Source organism: Cnephaeus nilssonii, assembly GCF_951640355.1.
Source record: "Cnephaeus nilssonii genome assembly, chromosome: 9".
NCBI lineage: Eukaryota > Metazoa > Chordata > Mammalia > Chiroptera > Vespertilionidae > Cnephaeus > Cnephaeus nilssonii.
This window is the reverse complement of record NC_137080.1, coordinates 92,006,958-92,031,046: the sequence shown is the minus strand read 5'-3', so window position 1 is coordinate 92,031,046 and position 24,089 is coordinate 92,006,958. Positions and strand designations below refer to the sequence as shown.

Below are 24,089 nucleotides of genomic sequence, written 5' to 3'. Positions count from 1 at the left end.
GTCTAGCCCGTCTCACCCAGTCCTGCCCCACCAGCCATCTTCTAATTAATTTCCTTTCAATGTGCATGAATTGGTGCACCAGGCCTCTAGTAAAAAACATAACCTTGGGTGAGAATTTTAAAAAAGAGGTAGTGAGGGTCAAATATATGGTAATGGAAGGAAACTAGACTTTGTTCATATTCTAAGGTTGTACACCTGAAATTTATATAATGTAATTAATCAGTGTTATCCCAATAAGTTTAATAAAAATAATTAATTTTAAAAGATAAATAAAATAGGATCAATAAACAAAGTATAATTTGTTCGTTTTTAGTATATTTGCAGAGTTATGCAACCATTACCATAATCTAATTTTAGAACTTTTTCATCATCACAAAAGGAAATCTTGTATCCATTCTTCCCCTTTCTTTCTGTTTCCACAGATTTGCCTAGTCTGGACATTTCATATAAACGGGGTCATACAATATGTGGTCTTTTGTGATGGGCTTCTTCCACTGAACATAATAGTGATGCTGTTTTGAAACTTGCTTTAAACATTTATATCACTAGCAATTTGAATATAGTTTTCAAGAATGTGTTTTTAACTGCAGAGCAGTATTTCATCTTATGAGTGTATCTGAGCATATTTAACCAGTTCTGCTGGTAATATTTAGGCTCTTTCTTATCTTTTACTATTATATCTAATGCTTCCTGTACTCAGAAACCATCTTCTTGATTTATTGGTTAAATGTCTGAATCGCTGACTAGAACTGTGCGGGCGGCCACCTTCTGTGTCTTGTCAACATTGCCTTCACACTACGTGTCAGAGTCCTGCACTTTGTAGGTACCGTTTTTGTTTGTGTGTGTTTTTTAAATGCATTTTTATTTTAGGGAGAGGGACAGAGATAGAAATATTGATAGGAGAGAAACATCGTTCAGCTGCCTCCTGCATGCCCCCTACTGAATATTGAGCCCACAACCCAGGCATGTGCCCTTACCGGGGAATTGAACTGTGACCTCTTAGTTCATGGGTTGAAGCTCAACCACTGAACCACCCTGGCCCCGGCTATAGGTTTGTTTTAAAAGTATGTATTAGCACGCATGTATGTGTAATTTGGAATGAATCATAATGTAAGGATATTGATACATTTTGTCAGATTGCCAAATTCCAGAGAGTTACTAGTATGCTAATTTACCCCCTCTGCAGTGTATGAGAGTGCCTGACTCACTAAATCTGAGTTAATTTGTAAAGGAAGTCCTGCGATTTTTTGAAATATAGCACACTCTGACCTGTGAACCAGTTAGTTTGGGAGTCAGGGGTCACATGCCCTGGTGTCTGGGAGCTCTGACCTCCTTGGTCCTCATTAGCCCTGTGGTGTTGCCCCATTTCCTGTTGCCCTTACAGAGGCTGCATGGCATTCTCTGCCCACTTCTCCTGTCGAGTGTGGACTTGTCGGGAGTGAGTCAAGTTGGGTTGGTCAGGTGTATGTAAGAAGATGTTGGTTTCAGCTGCTGATTGAAGTGCCGTTTGAAGTCATCAGGGGAGATGTCACTCTGGAAGTTGTGTGCCTTCAAAAATAGAAGTGAAGAAATATTTCCAGGAAGTCTGGCGCAATCAGCCCAGTCTGCCCCCTCGGAGGTGGTTGGCACCCACATGCTGGCCAGCACAACCTGAATCACCTCTGGCTGCTCCTCTCCACAGTTCCTGTCTGGGAAAGTCTGCTACCACCCATGACAAGGAGCGTTGCCAGGGATTCGGGACAGGTCTCCCCAGGTCATGGCAGCAGCCTCCCACCTGTGGATTTGCAGCCGTTCTTTCTTTCAAAGATGAGTTGCGGCATCTGCTTGTTGTTTATATAAGTAGGTGGAGTAAACACTTGGGATTGGAAGGGAGAGCTGCTTGGCAAGGCAGCGTTGGTGTAGCCGAGAGCGCATGTGTTCCTGTGTGGGGTCAGGTGAGGCTCCAGGAAGTCACCTCCAACAACATCTGGCCGGTCATCCTTTTATTCATCTCTCATGGTTTTCATATCACATTTCCCTGGGAGTATGCTCCAAGCCTTCCCTCGTTCACCCTTCCCTCTGCCTCTGGAAACTGCGGAGACACCCGTGTTACAGACGCCTTAGTTCTTTTATTTGCATCTCAGGAATCTCGTATGTTCAGTCTCTCACGTAATTGTTCACTGTTTTGTATTACTTTAGCAGCTGTGTGCAGTACCTTATTAGGCTGTGGAAATACACAGCAGGAGGAGGTAGGCCCTGCCTCTAGGAACGACACGTCTCCCCTCGGCCTATTTCCCTTCCTCTCTGACTGCACCTTTGCTGCCCAGGTTCCTCTTTCCCTGCCTGAGTGTGAGCCCCTGGGGACTTGTGCCCTTTCTCCGCTTCTCTCCCCCCCCCCCCCCCTCCCCTGGGCCCTTCCTGTGGCTGTGACCTCCTATAGATACCAATACTGAACCTCTTGCCCCAAATGCCGGGCCCACGTGTCCACCTGCCTGCTGCAGTGCTCTTTCAAGCAGAGCTCCTATATCCCCTCTTCCCACGCCTCCATTTCTTTCATAATGTGCCATTCTCTCAGTTCCTGAGCCTAATGACAGCTTGAACCCCTCTCTCTGCCATCCACAGGTGTCCTCCTCCTTCTCTTGGTTTTGTTCTCAGTGTTCTGATTTCACTGCCTGTAGTGGATTGGATAGTGGTTCCCCCAAAAGGTATGTCCACGTCCTACTCCCCAGAACCTGTGACTGTAACCTTATTTGGAAAAGGGCTTCGCAGGACTCTTCCCGGTGCTGCAGATGTGCATAAATCTGTGCTCGTGGGCCTCCTGTGGTCCCTGGGCCTGAAATAGGGACAGAGTTTCCAGTTTACAGCGGTTACATGTTCATCACCTCCCAAGTCCAGAAGCTCCTCTCTCCCCCAGTGCCTAGGACAGGAGATGAGCAAGGCCGTGTGCATGGTGTCTGCAAGTGTGGTCCTTGGAGGCAGGTCTGGGTTTGAATGAGTGGTTCTCTCACTCATTAGCCGAGGGCCTTGGACAGATTATTTATCCCTCTGAGCTTCAGTTTTCCCTTCTGGAAAATGGGTCTAATGGATTGTTTTTGAGGATTCGATTATATAATGTAGCACTGTACCTGACACTGTGCTTTGTAATTGGAGAGATTCATTCAGCCTGTTCATTGAGTATCTGAAGTTTGGACAAGCCTGGGAGCTCTGACACATCCAGCCTCTCCCTCTGTTGTCCTGCCACAGCTCCCGTCTGTCCACTGTGCTCGGGGCTGCCCATGGCAGGGGCCATGATGGTAACCTGTAGAGTTGATGGTCTAGGGAGATAAATAGAACATGGGCATAGATGAGGTTAAGAGTGTGGGCTCTCCCAGCCGGCATGGCTCAGTGGTTGAGTGTCAACCTATGAACCAGGAGGTCACAGTTTGATTCCCGATCAGGGCATATGCCCGGGTTGCAGGCTGGATCTCCAGTGTGGGACGTGCAGGAGGCAGCCGATCAATGATTCTCTCTCATTATTGATGTTTCTCTCTCTCTCTCCCTCTCCTTTCCTCTCTGGAATCAATGAAAATATATTTAAAAACACACATACACACAAACAAAAAGGAGTGTGGGCTCTGGAGTTAGACCTGGGTTCAAAGTCAGGCTCTGTGACCCTACTTCAGTGACCTCGGGAAAGTTTCCTTTGCTTCTCTGAGCCTCAGTTTCCTCACTTGTAAAATGGGAACAACAGTGGAACACACCTCATAGGGTAACTGGGAGAATTAAATGAAAGGATGCACATAAAGCATGCAGCATGTGGCTGACTCTTTGTGAGCACTTGACAAATGTTAGTAGAAATGACCATCTTCTACTGTGGAGTGTGGTAGATGCATTGAGGCCTGAGCCACTGGACGGAATTATATAGCAAGGGGACTTGGAGAAAGCACATTCCCAGTGTCCTCTGCTCCATGAACTCATGGTTCTGCATGAGCGAGCTGCACCGAGGGGCTTGCCATTCTTCAGACCACAGTGCTTTTGGTATTTCTCTGGTGGCACTTGTCATAGTCTTCCTTGTATTATGGTTACTCCACCTGAGAGCACGATTGGGCACTGGGAACTGTCTGACTACTTGAATTGAACTTTGGGATTCAGCAGTGGGAGTGGTCAACCCACTAGTAGCAAACCATAGGGTGTTAGGCTCCTGATCCCCGTTCTGGTGGGTCTGCTTCTCCTGTGGCTGCACAGGTAGAGGATTCCTCCTTCCAAAGAGCTTTTCCACGCTGGCTACGGGACTCAGTGGCTCTGGGAGCCTGAGGCACTCCCGCGCTCGGAGTCTCTCACCATCTTCTCACCACCGGCAGGAGCAGGGCTTGGATAGGCCAGGCATCATGGGAAACATGGGTTTACTGCCATGGTCATGATAAGTCCTGGGACTGGGATTTGGTTGCTTTTTGGATTTTTTTTTTTTTTAAGAAAGAGCCCTAACCCGTTTGGCTCAGTGAATAGAGCGTCAGCCTGCAGACCAAAGGGCCCCGGGGTCAGGGTGCGTGCAGGAAGCGAGCAATCAATGTTTCTCTCTGTCTTTCCCTCTCCCACTCTCTCTAGAAGATCAATGGAAAAATATCCTCTGGTGAGGATTAACAAAAAATAAAGAAACAAGAATTATGTACATTCTTAATACTGAATGTTGTTAAGAATCTTCTCTGAGCCCTAGCCAGTTTGGCTCAGTAGATAGAGAGAGCATCAGCCTTCGGACTAAAGGGTCCTGGGTTTGATTGTGGCCAAGGGTACGTGCCCAGATTGTGGGCTCGATCCCCAGTGGTGGGCATGCAGGAGGCAGCCAATCAATGATTCTCTCTCATCATTGATGTTGTTCTCTCTCTCTCACTCTCCCTTTCTCTCTGAAATCAATAAAATATATTTTTTTGAAAAGAGAGTCTTAACTCCAGAATAACCCATTGACCTTGTGAGTGTATCTGTTAACTGCTATGGGACTTCTTCACCCAGAGGGTCTCCAGAGCTCCTGAAATTCAACATGTCCTAAATGACCCCTTACATTTTTTTTGCCAGACCTGCTCTTTCCACAGTCTTCACCTAAATGGGAGTGTCCCCATGTCCTTGGTCACATGATGGTTGTCTTCCATTTGTCTCCTCTCCTCCGTGTCTCTTTTAATCAGGCACCGAATCTTACTGATTCTTCCTCCTTAATACCCCCCTGCCTTTGCCTTTAAGTCTGATGATGCTAATGCTGCCTCAGCTTATGCTTATTTGCCTCACACATTCAACCTTTCTGTTGCATCATGTTTTAGGAGGTTCTTTCATAAACAGAATGTGGCTAATCTGAAAAATCTGTCCAAATGCGTTTACTTTACATTTTTGGGATTTTATGTAAATATATGATCACGTTTTGAGTACTTTCCATATCTCTTTCTTTTTACCTGTTTTTCTTCTTTTCTGCCTTATGTTAGATTGAGATTCTTTATTCTCTTTACTAGTTTGAAAATTATACATCTTATTTCTAGTCTTTCCCTTCATCTTTTTACTACATGAAAATAGTACAGCGTACATCTGTGTTTTTAAGTTTAATTTACTTAATACATTTCTCTATATACTGTTGTTTAGAACCATTTGGATTTGTTTTTCACTTCCTTGATTAGGATTGGTGTGCTAGTTCTGTCTGAAGATTTACTTTAAAAAACTTTTACTTTGGAATAATTTTAGATAAATTTAGATTTACAGGGTTTCTATATCTCTTCACCCAGGGTTCATTTTATTTATTTTTTTTTTTTAATTCTGGGAACTTCTCAGTCATTATCTCTTTGGTTCTTTCCCATTTTCTCTCCTCCAGCTTTCTGGAATTCCTCTTAGACATAAGTTGACCATTCTACCACCCAAGTCTCTCTGTTTTGTGTGTGTGTGTGTGTGTGTGTGTGTGTGTGTGTGTGTGTGCTGCTGCTTTATCTCTTTAAGCATCTACATTTTATCATTTTGCAGTCTCTTTCAGATTGTTTTGCTAGTTCTGATTCTTAATCGTTTTGTGTCTGATGCTTGCCCCTCTTGATGGTGTATTTTCTTGTGTGGTTTGTAACTCTGGGTTGTGAGCTCATCTTTGGGATGGACTCTTATTTTATGGGCAAGTTTTGTGCCCTGGGGTGTGAAAGTATTCCTCAAAGCAGTTTGCTTCTGGTGGGGGCTATAAGTGCTTCATTGATCCTGGTTGTTTTTATGTTCATTTCTCAGTTTGGCAACCCATTCACCTAACTCTGTTAGTGTAAAGCCAGGCTCATATCAATGGGTGGGGCTAGCTTAGTAGTTTGTTAGGGTTGACCGCCCCCCTCCACACAGCCTTGGAGAGATGGCTGCTTCTTGTCGCTTCCCTATACAGGGCAGCACTTCAAGGCTCTCATCTTGATATCAGGGCTCAAAGCCACAGCGAGGCATTAAATCACATCGTATGTGGTTTCAAATCTACTGGTCACTTTGGTATTAGTTCCACTTACTGTTCATGTTTCAATTTTTCTTGTGACTTTGGTACGTGGGACATTTATTTTTCTTTTAAGTTTGACTGTATGTTTAAATATATCATTGGTTTTATGTAGTATTTCTCGGTGACTGTAGTGGGAAGGGGAAGTGCTTTCACATTAATTCAGTCCACTATATTGCTGAAAGTTCAAGTCTAAATCCTTAGCATAGGGCAGTGGTTGGCAAACTCATTAGTCAACAGAGCCAAATATCAACAGTACAATGATTGAAATTTCTTTTGAGAGCCAATTTTTTTAAACTTAAACTTCTTCTAATGCCACTTCTTCAAAATAGACTCGCCCAGGCCTGGTATTTTATGGAAGAGCCACACTCAAGGGGCCAAAGAGCCGCATGTGGCTCGCGAGCCGTAGTTTGCCGACCGCTGGCATAGGGGATGAAGCCCTTCATGATGCAGCCCCTGCCTCCCATGTATGAACTTAACTCTTTTTAAAATATATATATTTTTTTATTGATTTCAGAGAGGAAGGGAGAGGGAGGGAGAGAGAGATAGAAACATCAGTGGTGAGAATCATTGATTGGCTGCCTCCTGCACACCTCCTACTGGGGATCGAGCCCGCAACCCAGGCATGTGCCCTTGACCAGAATTGAACCTGGGACCCTTCAGTCAACAGGCTGATGCTCTATCCACTGAGTCAAACCGGCTAGGGGTGAACTTAACTCTTAAACTTCAGCATGTATGTAATGCTTAAAAGTTGGATTTAGAACCTGTATTCATTCTTTTATAAGTTGTAATTTTGGACAAGTTCTTTATCCTCAGTTTTCTCATCTGTCAAACGGCAATGTCTGCCATATGGTAACCTTGCCCCTGCTAGTCCCCTCGGGCTCCTGCACCTTTGCACACGCCTGTCCCTCCCGGAAGTGCCTGTCTCCCTTTGCTTCCTCATCCCTGCAGCAGAGTGACCTCTGCTTTTCTGTGCGGGTCTCTTTGTAGTATCACTCGTGGGTTGCTGCTTGGCATGTCTCCTTTCCTTACCAGACTCTGAGCCCCTTGAGAACAGTGTCTTGCTTTTCTTGGTGCTCAAAGCCCCTGGCATTCCACCTGTCACTTGGTGTTGCCTGTTGAGTTGAATTTCTCTGGTTAAGTAGAGGCGAGGGCTGGGAGTGGTGTGAGACACAGGTGTGGGAAGAGAGAGCAGGAGAGTTTGCTTTTTTTGTCAAGCTGTGTGCCAAGCTGATGAAAGTGTGGCCGGGACACAGGGTAGCGGTTCTCAATCTAGCTGAGGGTGCAGAGATTTACAGCCAGCCGGCAGCCAGAAAAAGCCACGGCATCCTGCACACTGAAGTGGTTTCTCGCCTTGAGCATCCCATCCCACATTCCATCCCAAACGCAGCTTCTCTGAGTGCCAGGCACAGGAATACAAACTAATGATACCTCCAGTGGCCCCAGAACCTTTTGCTGTAGGAGAAGGCTGCACTTCTGAGAGGGACCGTTGCTTTAGGGCGGATGGTTCTGCATGCCGGGGCCTCCAAGGAGACAGGGTGTGAAAGCTCAGTAGCCTGGTGCTTGGCGCCAAGTGTCACCCGTGACTGCCCATTACTTCTAGTCCCGCTAAGGTTTCTACCCTCTGAGATTTCAGCAGCGCCAAGGGTGGATTGAATAGGCCCGGGCAGAGCTGACGGCCTGTGCCGTCCCTTCCCCTCAGCTCCCTGATCTTCTGGGCTCTGACACAGGAATGTTCTCAGACGATCTCTGAAGATCCCTAGGGGGTGTCTGGCAGGCAGTCATCTGATGGGACAACAGTGACTCTCAGTTCACTTGGCTGAGATCTCAGGAATCAGCTTCAACTCAGCGAGGGGTCGGGGACACTTAAGCCAGCACATGTGATTGCCATTAGTTCTTTCCTGTGACTCTCAGTCTGGAGTCCTGAATCAGCACCTGTGTGGTTACTACCCTGCGGGGTGCTATTGCTGAAGATACCAAAATAGTAATGACACAGTCCCTGTCCTCGGAGAGGAGAGATTAGTCTCGTTGGAGAGATTCCTAGCACACGGACTGCAGCTGACCGTGCAGGACGAATTCCAGGTGGTGCTGCTGTGTGCACACCTGCCTCTTCCTCAGCTGGTGCTTTAATTCAAAAGGAGCTGTTCTCTTTCTGAGATCGGACAGTCAGCTCGTATTTTCTTGGATGATTTGCTAGCACCGTTACAAACTGGTCTGAGATTACTAGGACCACCTTTTATGTTTCTAAGGAATGTCCTCAAATGTGACCTTATGAACTTCTCCTTTCTTCCATTTCTCTAAATAATGAAGGTTAACTTTACAGTGTCACTTGCTGATCTCCAAGGGCTCCTGAGGGCAGGGCACCAGCCATTGTGCTTTTGAGGCATTAAGGTTTTCCTGTGGACTCTCAGATTGTTTCTTTACCTTTTCTAGTCTGACTCCATTTTTCTAGGAGAGTGTATCTCACAGTGGTTGTGGAGTCAGGATCTCTGGGAGTGGGCCTTAGAATCTGTTGTTGAGGACTGGACGAAATGGAGCAAGCAGTTACGGGTGGATTTATGGATGGGCTCCAAGTGGGTTACATAGTTTGTAGCCTCAGGCAATTGTGGAAGCTCCACTAGGTCATAAAGAACCCAAGTTTCTGCCAGTTCCCTGCTCTGCCATTCTTAGGGCATGACTGTTGCCTGTATTATTCAAAATGGCTGCTGTGGATCCAGCTATCACATCCATATTCCAGGCCATAGCATAAAGAGAGAGGGGAGGAGGATGGCCCCCTTCCTCCCATTCAAGAAAGTCTTCTGTCTCTGACCACTTTCTGTGAGGGAAAGTTATTTAATACCTCAGAGCCGCAGAGGCCTGGCACAGTGCCCCGCCTGAGCGATGCTCCTGGTCACTGCTGCCACAGCACACCCTGACACCCTCCCCTCTCCCTTCTCTCCCTGCCCTGTCTCTCCATGGTCTCTACCCTGCCCCTCGTCTCCCCTTTCCTTTGTTCTGGCACCTTTGCCCTGTATTCCTACCCTGCCTTCCCCCCACATCTCCTCTCTTCTCTGCTCCTAATTTTCCTGGTCCCTTCTTGCCTTCATCCCTCATCATCATCTTTATTTATCCTCATGTTGTCCACCTTTTACTACCTCTTCCTTGTATTGCTTCTGTCTCTCTTCCTGATGTCCCTAATTAATGGCAAAGTATCATTATATTACAAGGTTTAGAGTTGGTGACTGACCTTTGAACTATAAGTCATCGATGCATAATTTAAGAAAACCAAGTTTAATTGGCTTATTCATGAATCAATTGGAAATTACATTTGGCAGTTTGTAAGCAGAGACCAGAAATAGCAGTGGCTTAACCCAACAGAGGTTTATTCTCTGTAGGTGTTTAAGAGACATCTGGGAAGACAGTTTAGAGCTGGCCCCTCTGCTCTGCCACCTTGGGTTGTGTCATGGTCTGAGATGGCTCCTGGGCTCTAGCTGTCCCGTCAGGTTTCCAGGAATAAGGGGAGAGACAAAAAGGACGGATGCTAGCTGTTTGTCTCCTTCAGGACCTTTCCTGGAAGTTCACCCAGTAATTTCCTCTTCTCGTATTGGCCTCCCCTAGCTGCAGAATGGCTGAGAAGTCTTTCAGCCATCCACATGGCTGCTGGAAATAAAATGGGGATTTTCTGACTAAGGGAGAAGGGGGAGTCGATATGGGGTAAAGAGTTTGCAAGGTCTGCCACCATTCATTCAGCATTAGTTTAGCGAGTTATTATTAGGACTAGTCAAGGAGTGCCCATTCCAGAGGGGGTGCAAAGTGAGGATGGTAGAGGAAGTGTGGAGGAAGGCATGAGAAAGTGCCTTACACACCTGCCAGGAGGTCGTCAGAGCAGCCTCCAAACTTTATCCATTTAGTTCCTCTATGCCCTCCCCTGCTCTCTCTCTTTTATCGGCATTGTCATTGTTGGGTTGTTTTTGCCCCTTCCTTCTCACCCCAGGAATAGCCCTTAGAACCTGAGGAAGTGGGAACAGCTGGCAACTTAGTGGGAGCCTCTGGGATGGGAGCCACCCGTTTGACGAGCCAGGTGCCAGGCCCATAGGCAATGAGAGGCTAGTGGCAGGAGTGCTTCCTGTTCCTAGACGTGCCATGGCACTGCCAGGAGACACTGCTCACGAGGGGTCGTCATCAGGAGGGGTGTTCCTCACCAGGCACCTGGCATCTGCTACGGTGTGCTGTCCCTGGCAGCTCATCGTGAAATGAAACCATTATAGCAGTAAAATCCTTCTCCGGGTCTCGTAAAGTAGGTCTGAGCTTTTTATCTGCATTGATTAATCAGGAGTCTCAGGATGCTGTAGTTACTCAGATGTAAGAAAAAAAATACAGCTTCTGCTTTCTATACAATGTCCATGCCATTAAACATTGGTATTCCTTCTTAGAACTCAAGGAGAATTTTAGAAACAATTGATGTGACCCGCAGTATCTTTGATTTCCATCTTAGGGATACCTGTTGCCCTCTCTCCGTCTGCACCCCTCACCCAGTGCCTTTTGAGAAGTCAGTGAGGCAGTGGAGAGTTTGCTGCAGCAATTAAAAAAGGTATATCCCAGCCCTTAAGGGTTTAGTCTTTTAGGGGAGACAGAAAGGTTAAAAGGTTGTTAGTTCTAACCCAGTACTTTCCTTTTGAAGTTGGACTGTGACCCTGGGCAAGTTACTTAACCCTCCTGTGCTCAGTTTTCTCGTCTATCAAAAGGTAATCCTGGTTGTTACCAGGATTAGGAGGTGTGTGGGCACTTGGTATGTTGAATTGTTATTACTACTGCTCTTTTTTTTTCTTAATAAATCTTTATTGTTCAGATTATTACAATTGTTCCTCTTTTTCCCCCCATAGCTCCCCTCCCCTCCCCATGCGTGCGCCTCCGTACCTCTGCCTTCCGCAGCTCCTGTGAGTCTCAGTGTGCTTTTCTCTTTCCTTCTATTTGTCACGACCCACAGGTTGAGAACCGCTAGCAGGCTCGCCTAAGACCATCAGAACCCCACCCTCTGCCCTTATCCCCCCGACACTGTCCTCATCCATAGGTGTATGATTTTTGTCCAGTCTCTTCCCACACCCCCCACAACCCTTTCCCCCCGAGAATTGTCAGTCCAATCCCTTTCTATGTCCCTGATTCTATTATATTCACCAGTTTATTCTGTTCATCAGATTTTTTATTCACTTGATTTTTAGAATCACTTGTTGATAGATATGTATTTGTCGTTCATAATTTTTATCTTTACCTTTTTCTTCTTCCTCTTCTTAAAGAATACCTTTCAGCATTTCATATAATACTGGTTTGTCGGTGATGAACTCCTTAAGCTTTTTCTTATCTGTGAAGCTCTTTATCTGACCTTCAATTCTGAATGATAGCTTTGCTGGGTAGAGTAGTCTTGGTTGTAGGTTCTTGCTATTCATCGCTTTGACTATTTCTTGCCACTCCCGTCTGGCCTGCATAGTTTCTGTTGAGAAATCAGCTGACAATCGTATGGGTGCTCCCTTGTAGGTAACTAACTGTTTTTCTCTTGCTGCTTGTAAGATTCTCTCTTTGTCTTTTGCTCTTGGCATTTTAATTATGATGTGTCTTGGTGTGGTCCTCTTTGGATTTCTTTTGTTTGGGGTTCTGTGTGCTTCCTGGACTTGTAAGTCTATTTCTTTCACCAGGTGGGGGAAGTTTTCTGTCATTATTTCTTCAAATAGGTTCTCAGTATCTTGCTTTCTCTCTTCTTCTGGCACCCCCATAATTCAGATGTTGGTACGCTTGAAGTTGTCCCAGAGGCTCCTTACACTATCTTCATATTTTTGGATTCTTGCTTCTTTTTGCTTTTCCAGTTGGGTGTTTTTTGCTTCTTTGTATTTCAAATCTTTGACTTGTTTCTTGCGATCCTCTAGTCTGCTGTTGGATCTCTGTATATTATTTTTTATTTCAGTCAGTGTACGCTTAATTTCTAGTTGGTCCTTTTTCATATTCTTGAGGGTCTCGCTAAATTTATCGGCCTTTTCTAGGAAATTCTTGAAAAACCTTATAACCGTGGTTTTGAACTCTATATTCAGTCATTTTCTTTCCTCCATTTCTTTCATTTGTGACCTGTTTGTTTTTCTCCGCATTTTGGCTGCTTCCCTGAGTTGATAAGAGTGGCTTTGTGTGCTAGCTGTCCTATAGGGCCCAGTGGCTCAGACTCCCCAGTTACCTGAGGTGGACACTCTTGGTGCACCCCTTTGTGGGCTGGGTGTACAGTCTTGTTGTAGTTAAGCCTTGATTGTTGTTGGTATCACTAGGAGGAATTGACCTCCAGGCTAATTGGCTGTGAGGATCAGCTATGTCTACGATGGGAGAACTTCTGTGCTGGAGACACCCTTATGAGACAAGACTTGCTTCAGTGGGGCTTTGGTGCTCACTGAGTCTGCCCCCTGAGTGTGTCCCTTATGGATCTGAGGAGTTGTAATCTGGATGGTCCCACTCTGACCCCTGGGTACACTGGCTCTTGGATCTCCAAGGAGGTGCTAATTTAGCCTCTGCCTGAGGCCACCCAGCAGGAGCTATGGAGAGATCTGCAGATTCCTCTCCTTTGTTTGGGTTTTGGAGGTGCCCAGATGAGGCCCAGCTGTGAAGCAATGCAAGCTGCAGCGGGGCCTTGGGCCTTCTTTTGGATGTTCTGGGTTTCACTGACTCAGCTGCAGTTTGTTAGGTAAGTTTAGAATTCAAAGGACCAGGCCATTCATATGCAAAAGCCTCTGTGCTCAGCTTGGATGGGGCGGAGTCTCAGGGCGGAGCAAACAGGAATGGCTTCCCGTAAGCCCTGCCCTAAAAGGCCCCTGGGTCTCAGTGTCCCGTGGTAATCGCTGCAAGCACCTCTGAGAGCCGCCCTCGAGTTTCACCTGCTGCCAGACGGTCCAGTTTCTCCCCGTATGAGTCTGGGTCCCCAGAGTCTCACCCGGAACTGGAGTTCAGAGCAGTCGGGAGCTTTTGTCTCCCTCCCGATTGAGAAAGCCAGCCTCGTACTCAGTTGCCAGCCCTCTCCATGCGTGCGCCTCCGTACCTCTGCCTTCCGCAGCTCCTGTGAGTCTCAGTGTGCTTTTCTCTTTCCTTCTATTTGTCACGACCCACAGGTTGAGAACCGCTAGCAGGCTCGCCTAAGACCATCAGAAAACACAGATATTTACATTATGATTCATAAGAGTAGCAAAATTACAGTTATGAAGTAGCAACGAAAATAATTTTATGGTTGGGGGTCACCACAACATGAGAAACTGTATTAAAGGGTCGCGGCATTAGAAAGGTTGAGAACCACTGGTGTATAGGCAGGCTCAGGTGAGGGGTGGGCAGGGCCTAAGCCAGGACCACCACAAGGTCAGGGAAAGGGAACAGTGGGTGGTTGAAAAGAAACTCATGAGGGACAACCAGATGACATTGGCATTTCAGCATGTGACTAGGGGTTGGTGTCCCATTGATTGGTACAGGAAGTGTTGGGGGAGGAGCAGGTGGAGGTGGCAGGAAAGGAAAAAAGGAGGTGCATGTGGTTCTTTCTGGCCCCAGGGAGCCCTGCCATGTGCTGTGTGGAGCTGTTGGAGCTGGGAAGGCTAGCAGCGCCTAGAGGCCCTTGTCCTTCTGCCTTCTCCCTTGGGTTGCGTCTCCCAACTTTGGTTTTGCATATTTGTAGGGAGGCTGGAAAGCCAGGCTTCTCCCAGGCCCAGGTCAGTTTGGGCCGCAGGACAGGGTGGGCAGCATTGACCTGCCATTGGTCCTGACCCCTAGCTCCCGCTTTGGCCCTAGGCTGTCAGCTCTCAGCTTTATACCTCCAGACAAAGGTGGAGTTGCATCAGTTGTTGTTCCTTACAAGGCCCCAGGGGATGCTCTCAGTGAGACTGGCGGTTTTCATCTCTTCCACTTCTGCCTCAAGCCTGTTACAGAATCTGATGACTTCTGGGGCCTGAGCCCAGGTTTAAACAGGCTGCCTTCAGGTTACCCTCAGGATGAACTCTAGGCCTGCCCTGGATGTGCCTTTCCCAGCCTTCTGGCCCAGCTGAAAGAAAGGCTGTAACACCTACTCCACACTCATCCCGCTTCTCCCGATTGGGAACATTTCTCCCTCTGAAGTGTCCACTTCTTGTGCGGCCTCCCCCACCCAGCTCTTTGTACACCCGCCTCCTCAAGGGCAGTCTCCCACTTGCTCTTTTTGGCATCTCCCCCCTGAAGTAGTCTAGGTCAGTGCTTTTGCAGTTTCCCCAAATCAATCCCTAAACGATGTGTTAATTGAAGGGGGCTCTGGCTGGAGGTGGGTGGAAGATTGCCATGGGGGTCTTAGGAAAGGCTGCCTGGAAAAGCATCAAGACTGGTGCTGCCAAATTCCCAGCACTTACTTTCAGAATTTTGGGAAAAAGGCATAGAATTTCCCGGGAATTCCCAAAGTCATCTCTTTTGTAACACTGTATTTATGGGTTTTTAAATAAGAATGAGAGACTATGATAAACTGATATGATAAATTATTTTTCTGTGATAAAAGTTTCAGAAATTTTCCTGTAAAAGAAATATCCTATCTAATAAAAGAGTAACATGCAAATTAACCATCACTCTGCCACACCCACCAGCCAATCAGGAGAGAGTATGCGAATTAACTCAACCAAGATGGCTGCAGCCAGGGAGCAAGTAGGAGGCTTGGGTTTCCCCGGCAATGGAGGAAGCCAAGCTTTCCGCACACCCTGGCGGGCCCCGGCCTCCACTCAAGGCTACAAAGTTTCAATTATAGAAGATAAATAAATCCCAAGAAAAATGGCTGCCGCCACAGAGCAAGCAGGAGGCTTGGCTCCGCTCAAGGCTACAAAGTTTCAATTATAGAAGATAAATAAATCCCAGAGCCTCCGCTTGGGTCGCCTGGGGGGCATGGCGGCCTGCAAACCACCACAGGCCCCTCGCCCAGGCCACCCCACGCCCCAAGGGAACCCCCACCCTGATCCAGGACACCCTTCAGGGCAAACCAGCCGGCCCCCATCCGTGCACCAGGCCTCTACCCTATCTAATAAAAGAGTAATATGCAAATTGACCATCACTCCAACACACTAAGATGGCTGCCCCCATGTGGACACAAGATGGCCACCACAAGATGGCCAGCAGGGGAGGGCAGTTGGAAGGGACCAGGCCTGCAAGGGAGGGCAGTTGGGGGCGATCAAGCCTGCAGGGGAGAGCAGTTGGGGGGGACCAGGCCTGCAGAGGAGGGAAGTTGGGGGCAACCGGGCCTGCAGGGAAGGGCAGTTGTGGGGACCCAGGCCTGCAGGGGAGAGCAGTTAGGGGTGACCAGGCCTGCAGGGGAGGGCAGTTGGGGGCAATCAGGCTGGCAGGGGAGCAGTTAGGCATCAATCAGGCTGGCAGGCAGAAGTGGTTAGGGGCAATCAGGAAGGCAGGCAGGTGAGCAGTTGGGAGCCAGCAGTCCTGGATTGTGAGAGGGATGTCCCATATTGGAGAGGGTGCAGGCTGGGCTGAGGGACACCCCCCCCCCATGCATGAATTTCGTGCACCAGGCCTCTAGTATATATATAATAGTAAATGCATGGTTTTATTATTATTTGGGAACAGTATATTGTGAAAAGATTATTTGTTTTATTAACATGTATAATAACCTTCACCTAGTATAGATATTTGATAGTAGAAAATATTAAAGAAAAAGAACATTAACAAAATTAATGCTTGCCGGGCTGGCGTGGCTCAGTGGTTGAGTGTCGACCTATGAACCAGAAGGTCAGGGCACATGCACAGGTTGTGGGCTTGATCCCCAGTGTGGGGTGTGCAGGAGGCAGTCAATGATTCTTTCTCATCATTGATGTTTCTATCTCTCTCTCCCTTTCTCTCTGAAATAAATAAAAAAATATTTATTTAAAAAAATGAATGCCTAATAAAAATCATTTAGTGTTTTAAGGATAACACCACAAATATTTAATATGTAAAAGTTATTCTTAATGTGACATTTAAAATTTTTATTTTTAAATTTCCAGACACTAAAATTCATCCTTTTTTGGTGTGCAGTTCTGAGTTTTGGCAAATCCATAGTCATTAATCATCACCAGATAAATAATCCACATAAAGAACTGTGCTATCACCCCGTAAAATGACATTCCCTTGTGCTACTCCTTTGTAGTCAAACCTCACGTTATCATTAACCCATTATTTATTCTGTTCCTGTAGTTTTGCTCTTTCCAGAATGTCATAGAAATGGAGTCATAGCCTTTTGAGTCTCACTTAGCACAATGTATAGACTGTACCCATCCGTTGTTGCTGCATGTTATCAGGATTTGTCCCTTTCTGTTATTGAATAAGTATTCTATTGTAAGGATGGGCCACAACTTATTTATCCATTCTTCATTTGAAGCACATTTAGGTTGTTTCTGGGTTTTGGCAATTTTGAATAACATTCATTTGCTGGTTGGAACATAGGTTTTCATTTCACTTAGTAGGTAAATTCCTAAGAGTGGGATTGACGGGTGTATGGTAAGAATAAGGTTACCTGCCAAGCTGTTTCCCACCAGCAATGTACGAGAGTTCCAGCTTCTCCACGGCCCTGTTCGCATGCGGTGTTGTCAGTTTTTGTTTTGTTTTGGCCATTCTATAGGTGTTTTTCCCTAATGACTAAGAATGTTGCACATCATTTTCGTGTGTTTATTTGTCATCTGTATATTTTCTCTGGTGAAGTATCTGTTCAGATCTTTTGCCTATTTCTTAATTGGGGTGTTTGTTTTCTTACTGCTAAGTGGGGAGTTCTTTATGTATCTTAGACCCGTGGTCGGCAAACTGCAGCTCGCGAGCCACATGCAGCTCTTTGGCCCCTTGAGTGTGGCTCTTCCACAAAATACCACGTGCGGGCGCACACGTACAGTGCTATGGAAACTTCATGGCCTATGCGCAGAAGTCGGTTTTCGGCTCTCAAAAGAAATTTCAATCGTTGTACTGTTGATATTTGGCTCTGTTGACTAATGAGTTTGCCGACCACTGTCTTAGACACAAGTCTTTTGTCAGATAGGCGATTTGCAAGTACATTCTCAGTGGTTGGCTTGTCTTTTCATTCTCTTAATGTGCCTTTCAAAGAGCAGAAGTCAATTTTGATGAAATCCAATTGATTAAAAATATTTAATATGTTTTTATTGATTTTAGAGAGAGAAGAAGGGAGAGGGATAGAGAGATAGAAACACCGATGAGAGAGAGAGATATCGATTGGCTGCCTCTTGCATGACCCCCCACTGGGGATCAGGCCCACAACTGGGCATGTGTCCTGGCTGGGAATCGAACCGGGGACCTCTTTGTTCATGGGTCAACACTCAACCACTGAGCCACATGGGCTGGGCTATCAAAAATTTTTAATGAATCCTATTTCTGATATTGTATCTAAGAACCTTTTGCCTAACCCAAATTCACAAAGAATTTCCCATGTTTTCTTTTAAAAATTTTATAATTTTTAATTTTACATTTAGATGTATCCATTTTCAGTTAATTTTATAAAAGATGTAAAGCATAAGTCAAAGTTCTTATAAAATTTTTTCCCCATTTTAGTTGTTTCTATTGTTTCAAAACAATTTGTTCTCTTTACTGAATTGCTATTTTCTTTTATGAAAAAATAAATTTTTATTGTCTAGAAATATATATAAAAAAGTTTTCCCACAGCCCTAGCTGGTTTGGCTCAGTGGATAGAGCGTCGGCCTGCGGACTGAAGGGTCCCGGGTTTGATTCTGGTCAAGAGCATGTGCCTTGGTTGCGGGCACATCCCCAGTGGGGGTTGTGCAGCAGGCAGCTGATCAATGTTTCTAACTCTCTATCCCTCTCCCTTCCTCATTGTAAAAAATCAATAATAAAAAAAAAAAGTTTTCCCACAAAAGATGCTATTCTCTAATTTCTCTAATTTCTCCATCTTCTTCCTCTTCTTCAACACCCCTGATACAAAGGACATTATTACACCTTATTAAAACTTTACCCAGGTGTCCAGACAAGGCTCCATCTATGTATTCTTCAGTGTTTGCAAGCTGCATGTTCATATAGCCATCTACAGATACCAGGTAGCCTTTGTACTCCATTCCCCACTTAAGTTTCACCATTACTGGCTTTTCTGTTAATCCATTGAGGAAAGGTTTGGGATTGAGGGGCAAACTCGTCGAGACGACGAGCAAATGCTGTAGGCTACTCGCGGCCGACCCAGCTCTTCTGAATTGCATTTTCTTTTGTAATAAATCCATTGGTCAGCCTTGCCCGGTTTGGCTCACGGTTAGAGCACCAGCCCATGGACCGAAGGTTCGCAGATTCAATTCCTGGTCAAGGCTGGGTAACTTGGTTACAAACTCAATCCCTAGCCCTTGTTGGGCAAGTGTGGGAAGCAACCGGTTGATGTGTCTCTCTTGCAAGGATCTCTCTCTCTCTCTCTCTCCCCCTCTCGCTCTCTCTTCCCCCCCTCCCTCTCCCTCATCCTCTCCCCCCCTCCTCCCTTCTACTCTATCTAAAAAATATATCCTCAGGTGAGGATTTTTTTTAAATCAATATTTGTGTTGGTCTAAAATAAAATTGTAAAATATACAAAACATTAATTGCCCTTTCTAATAATCTTGATCTTTGTTCCATGACAAATACTCCAGATGTAGAAAAATTCCTTTCTTTTTGACTTGATATTGGTTGAATAGTTAAAGCGTGTATCCAGAACTATTTTCAAGATGGACATCGAGGTATAGTTACTTTGTATACGTTCATTTTCTTTTTTAGTGATGAAAAAACACTTCCTTTGCCCCAATTTTGGTTTAGCTGTTGCCTTTACTAACCAATACTGATTATTTATTTTAAATTTTTATTAACTTTTTTTTAGAGGGAGAGAAACATTGATGTGAGAGTGAAACATCGATGGGCTGCTTCCTGTATGCCCCGCCCCCCCAATGGGGGAATGAACCTGCAACCTAGGCATGTGCCCTAATCAGGAATTGAACCAGGAACCTTTTGGTGCATGGGACGATGCCCAACCAACTGAGCCACACTGGCCAGGGCACCAGGGCACTGCTTTTACTAATTCAGATTAAGATCAGTTTCTGATTTTGTGTCCTAGAATTCCACAATACTCACTTTTTTTTTTCCTCTTTCCTGTAGCAAATAGTCAAATACTATAAGATTCCAGTGAACATTATTGGGTAGTGTTTGAATAATCTAACAAGTATATCTCCTAAGAAAGTTAACAGCACTGTATAGAGTCACATGTCAGAATTGCCAGTTTAAGGACTTGTTTCCAAACTTACTTCTTAGAATTCTACTTGTAGGATTTCTATATACTATGTATATTAATATATTAACACATATTTGCAAGAATGACTCACCATTAGCAGCAGACAGGGTCATGAATACACACTTACAACATGGCAATGGCTATAAGCAAGGCTTGATCAGATTGTGGACTCCTGTCCTGATTCCCAGAAACGTCAGCCTTGACCTTCAACTCTGCATGTTAATTTCTTATTCTTTCTTTAACGTGAAGTTAGTGGATTCCTTGAAACCAATAACATCTCTAAGGTTTGATTGTTAAGCTTTAATTCTCGCCAGAAGATTATACCTTTCCCATTTTCCCAATTTGTCAATATTTGGGATCTTTCTCTGAATTTGGGATTCAGTGAAACATAAATTTCCTAAGAAAAGTTGGGAAAGAAGTCTTGCATGGAAATACTTGTTAAGAGAGGTCATAAGGCAGGATTTGAGGAAAGCCAAGTGTTGAAAGGTAACCTGTAAGGTAAGCTCCGCAGGGCAGCCGCTGTGTCATATCCATCACAGTGTCTGTGGAACCAGCGTGGCACCTGACCCACGGAGGGTGCTCCATGGGAGTTACTGGCTGAATAAGTGGCTCGCTGGCAATGGCTGTTGGGAAGCACTGTGTAAATCACTGTGGCTGACAAGATGGTTCGGGTTGTAGAGTTCTGCGGAAGATGAGCTTAGAAAACGCTAAGATCCCTATTGTGCCAAGCCTTGAACAATAGGCATAGGAGCTTGGATTGTTATATTCTGGGCACTGGGGAGAAAAACCAAACATGATACAGCTGCGTCCTTGTGGGCTCATAGCCAGGTGGTGAACTAAGGGCCAAACAGCCTTTTTTCTTTCTGTTGTTTATCTAACCCAAAGGCCATAGCTGCCCTAGTCGGGTGGCTCGGTTGGTTGGTGCTTTGTCCTGTACACCAAAAGGTTGTGGGTTTGATTCCCAGTCAGGGCACATACCTAGCTTGCGGGTTTGATCCCTGGTTGGGGTGTATATGGGAGGCAAATGATTAATGTTTCTGACATCAATGTTACACACTCTAAAATCAATAAACATATTTTTTTAAATGCCAAAGCTACAGAAGAGTTGAAAGAATACTACTTTGAACTTTTGTATTTCCTTCACTAAGGTTCACCAATTGCTAACAGTTACATTTTCTTTCTTTTTTTTTTAAATTATGTTTTTCTTAATTTTTTAGAGATGGGAGAAGGAAAAAGAGAGAAATAGAATAAGAGAAACATCCATCAGCTGCCTCCTGCACACCCCCTACTGGGGATTGAGCCTGCAATCCGGGCATGAGCCCTGACTGGGAATTGAACCAGCGACCTCTCGGTGCATGGGAGGACGCTCAACCAACTGAGCCACACTGGCCAGGGCTGTTACATTTTCTTGGCATTGTGACATAGATTGTCCACAGTCCATGCTCGTATGAGTGTTTCCTTGTGATTAGATTTACATTAACATTCTGGGTGGGAGCTTACAAGCGTGATGAGTGCTTCCTGTTGCTTCACATCAGGAAGCTGATGGTGCCAGTTGGCCCCAGTAAAGATGGCACTAACTGTAGTCACCTGGTTAAGTTGGTATCCATGAAGACTGCTTTCGTTTTAAGGCAGAGAACTTTGGGGTTTTGGTGGTGGTAGTGGTTGGTTGGTTAGGTTTTGAAGGCAGAGAACTTTGGAAGGAACTCTTCACTGACTTTTGGGATAGCTGACAGCCATTTGGAAAGGAGACTATTTCTCTGTCATTTGTACCTGCTATTGGGAAACATCTTGATGTAGTCCAGTGATGCTCAACCCTTTTCATCTCATGGCACACGTAAACTAATTACTAAAATGATGCTGCACACCAAAAAATAGATTTTTTGCTAATCTGAAAAATAAAATAGCTATAATTTTTATTCATTCATGTCTGACAGCTATTGTTTGCTGGCTGTTGTCATTTTTTTATTTGGAAATCTGAGGGAAAAGATGTCAGTGCCCCTGACTAAGTAGCTAGCTATTGCATGTTTTAAAAATGCCTGCGGTACACCGGTTGAAAATCGCTGATGTAGTCAAAAAAGCCCTGTGAGCCAGGAAATGGGATTTGGGACCTAGCTCTACAACCATCTCTCCCCGTGACTTGTAGATAAGTATGTCATCTCCCTGGGCTGAGCCATTGTACATATAAGGAAATAGACGCTCAGAGAGGTGGAGCACTTTGCCCAAGGCCACTCAGCTGGTAAGTAGCAAAGCTAGGATTCAAACCCAGTTCTCTTTGGGCCAAAGTCCTACACTTGCCCTTTTGCCAGTCTGCCTCCTCTGAAGTGGCTGGTCTTCGTTATGTTGGCACCAACCACTGGGTACCGGTGCAGAAAACCCAGCAGAACACCAGCCCTGTGGGATCTAAGGTGAAAGGGAAGAGAGAGGTACCCCTCCCGCCCACGTTGCTCTCCTGCATGTGGCAGGCTGTTCCCTAGGAAGGCCCGGCACCTCAGGCAACTGGTAGGCAGGAGTTGGACGCTGCTCAGCCACCTTTGGAATAAATACTTTCGTGCGGATGTTACAAAGACGAGCTGCTGGCGCTGTTCCAGCCCCGCCTGTCCAGACAGGGAAGTGCAGGCCTCACGTACCTGGCCATGGCCTGGGTTAGGGTCAGTGCCTAGGATCCCCAAGTTGGCCCATGAGTCCTGAGGGCAATCAGGTGGATGGAGAAGGTATTGCCTAAGCCTGCCTGGGTCCCTGGGGGCATGGAGAGAGACCGGAAGCATTCATGGGGGAAAGGTGAGTAGAGCCTTGCCAAGCAGATCGCTGTGGGTGGGGAGTTACCGCCTGCGTGCTCTCACGCCCCAGGATTTGGGTGGAGGTTCTTGAGGAGGCAGCCAGCAAGGAGGGCCATGGTGGCGACACAGCACTCCAGGACTTCCCTGCCAGCCCTCTGCACTGGCAACCGGCCCACCAACCTGTCATTTTCCTGGTTAGCATCTCTCCCCAAGGGCAGGAGCACTGAGCACCTGGTGAGTAGCGTCGCTCCTCATGCCACCATGTTTTCTTCCCGGGAGCAGTTGTTCTGAGGGAAACAGTGGCTCTGGCTCAGTCAGGACATGGTCTGTTAAGGCCATGTTGTCCTCTTGCTGTAGAGTTGAGAGTCCAGGAGAGTCTGTGTCCCACATTCACAGGCCTGCAGGATACAGGGCTGAACTCAGGGTCAGGGCCAAAGTGGCCTGGCCAGGAGCAGGCGGGGCCGGGTGGGCCCTGAGGGGCTTCTGGGAGTTCTACCTCCTCCCGCAGTGCATTTTGGTGGAAACTGCCCCCCCCCCACACACACACACACACACACTGCCTGGAGAGGGGACCTCCGCAGGAAAGCAGTGTTTCCAGGTAGCACCTGGGGAGCAGTGGCTGGGCTTTACCTTGATTCTTTAGTGGGAGCCCCATCTCCCTCCTGCCAGATGGGGCTGAAATCCAGACTGGGAGCTGACATGACCCGACGTGTAAGGCCTTCTGCTTTCTTAACGAATTCGCCAAGTCATCACTAAGTCACGCCAGTCTCGGCGCTTCCCCGTCGCTCCGCACACCCTCCTGGCCCACCCTGGGTCCTGAGGTGCCAGGGCAGCTGGGACCAGCTTCCTCACTGAGCTCTCGCAGGCTGTCGTGTTGGCACACACTCAGGAGCCGCTCGCTGGCAGCGCCGAATGAGGATGGAAGGTGAGGGCCTGGGCCGATTCTCTGACTCCACGGTGCTTTGATGTTTCAGAAGCTGCTCTGGCTCCCTGAGGTTGAATTCTCTTGTTTGTCCTTTCTCTCCCTCACCTCTGGTTCGCCCGTCCCTGTTTGGGGGACTTCGTGCTTTTCAAGTATTTGTTGAGTAGGCCCTTATCAGGGACCTCAGAGAGCAACCAGATAGGCGCGCGCCTGGCAAGGAAAGGGAGAACAGGAAGCAAACACAGGAGAGCCAGGTGAGCTTCTCGCTCCTGAGCCGGTTCCACTCGAGGGGGAACCAGAGCTTTGTCGAGGGAGACAGCGAGCAGTGTTGGAAGGAGACTCTCTTCTGCTCAGCTTCGTTATGAAAGAAAGACTGGACTGCTAGACACGGAAAACCGCCCATCTCCCCACCGTCACCATCTCCTTCCCACCCTCCCAGTCCAGGCTGCGAGCCCTCCCCAGCCGCTGTGGGGCAGATGTGTGCTGGTCTGCGTTGTCACACACCGTGGGCGCCAGGCAGGCGTGCAGTCCACCCTCTCCCCGTGTGCGGCGTCCTGCCTGCGCACCGCCCGCTGCCCTGGAGGTCGGCAGGGAACGCCGTGACACCGCGTGCCAGAATGCCGCATCCTGAGCGAGGCGGCGTCTTTGGCTTCTGCTGCTGCTTCTTGCTACTTTCTAAACTAATGATGTCTCATGTTTGTATCA

The 24,089-nt window shown here is 46.6% G+C and overlaps 2 protein-coding genes across 3 annotated transcripts in view; one reads left to right on the top strand and one right to left on the bottom strand.

The window, feature by feature from the left end:
- The window catches only part of PPARD (peroxisome proliferator activated receptor delta), a 76,683-nt gene that overhangs the window by 23,548 nt on the left and 29,046 nt on the right, over window positions 1-24,089 (top strand). The window lies entirely within an intron of this gene.
- On the bottom strand, window positions 18,041-18,811 carry LOC307105459 (small nuclear ribonucleoprotein F-like). The gene has a single exon (XM_079781211.1). It carries the CDS (start codon window positions 18,658-18,660, stop codon window positions 18,310-18,312), a length of 351 nt encoding a protein of 116 aa, XP_079637337.1. The 5' UTR covers window positions 18,661-18,811; the 3' UTR covers window positions 18,041-18,309.

What these genes read in the sequence shown, in the direction of transcription:
- LOC307105459 (XM_079781211.1), bottom strand. Translation starts at nt 18,660, where the DNA reads ATGGATTTATTACAAAAGAAAATGCAATTCAGAAGAGCTGGGTCGGCC.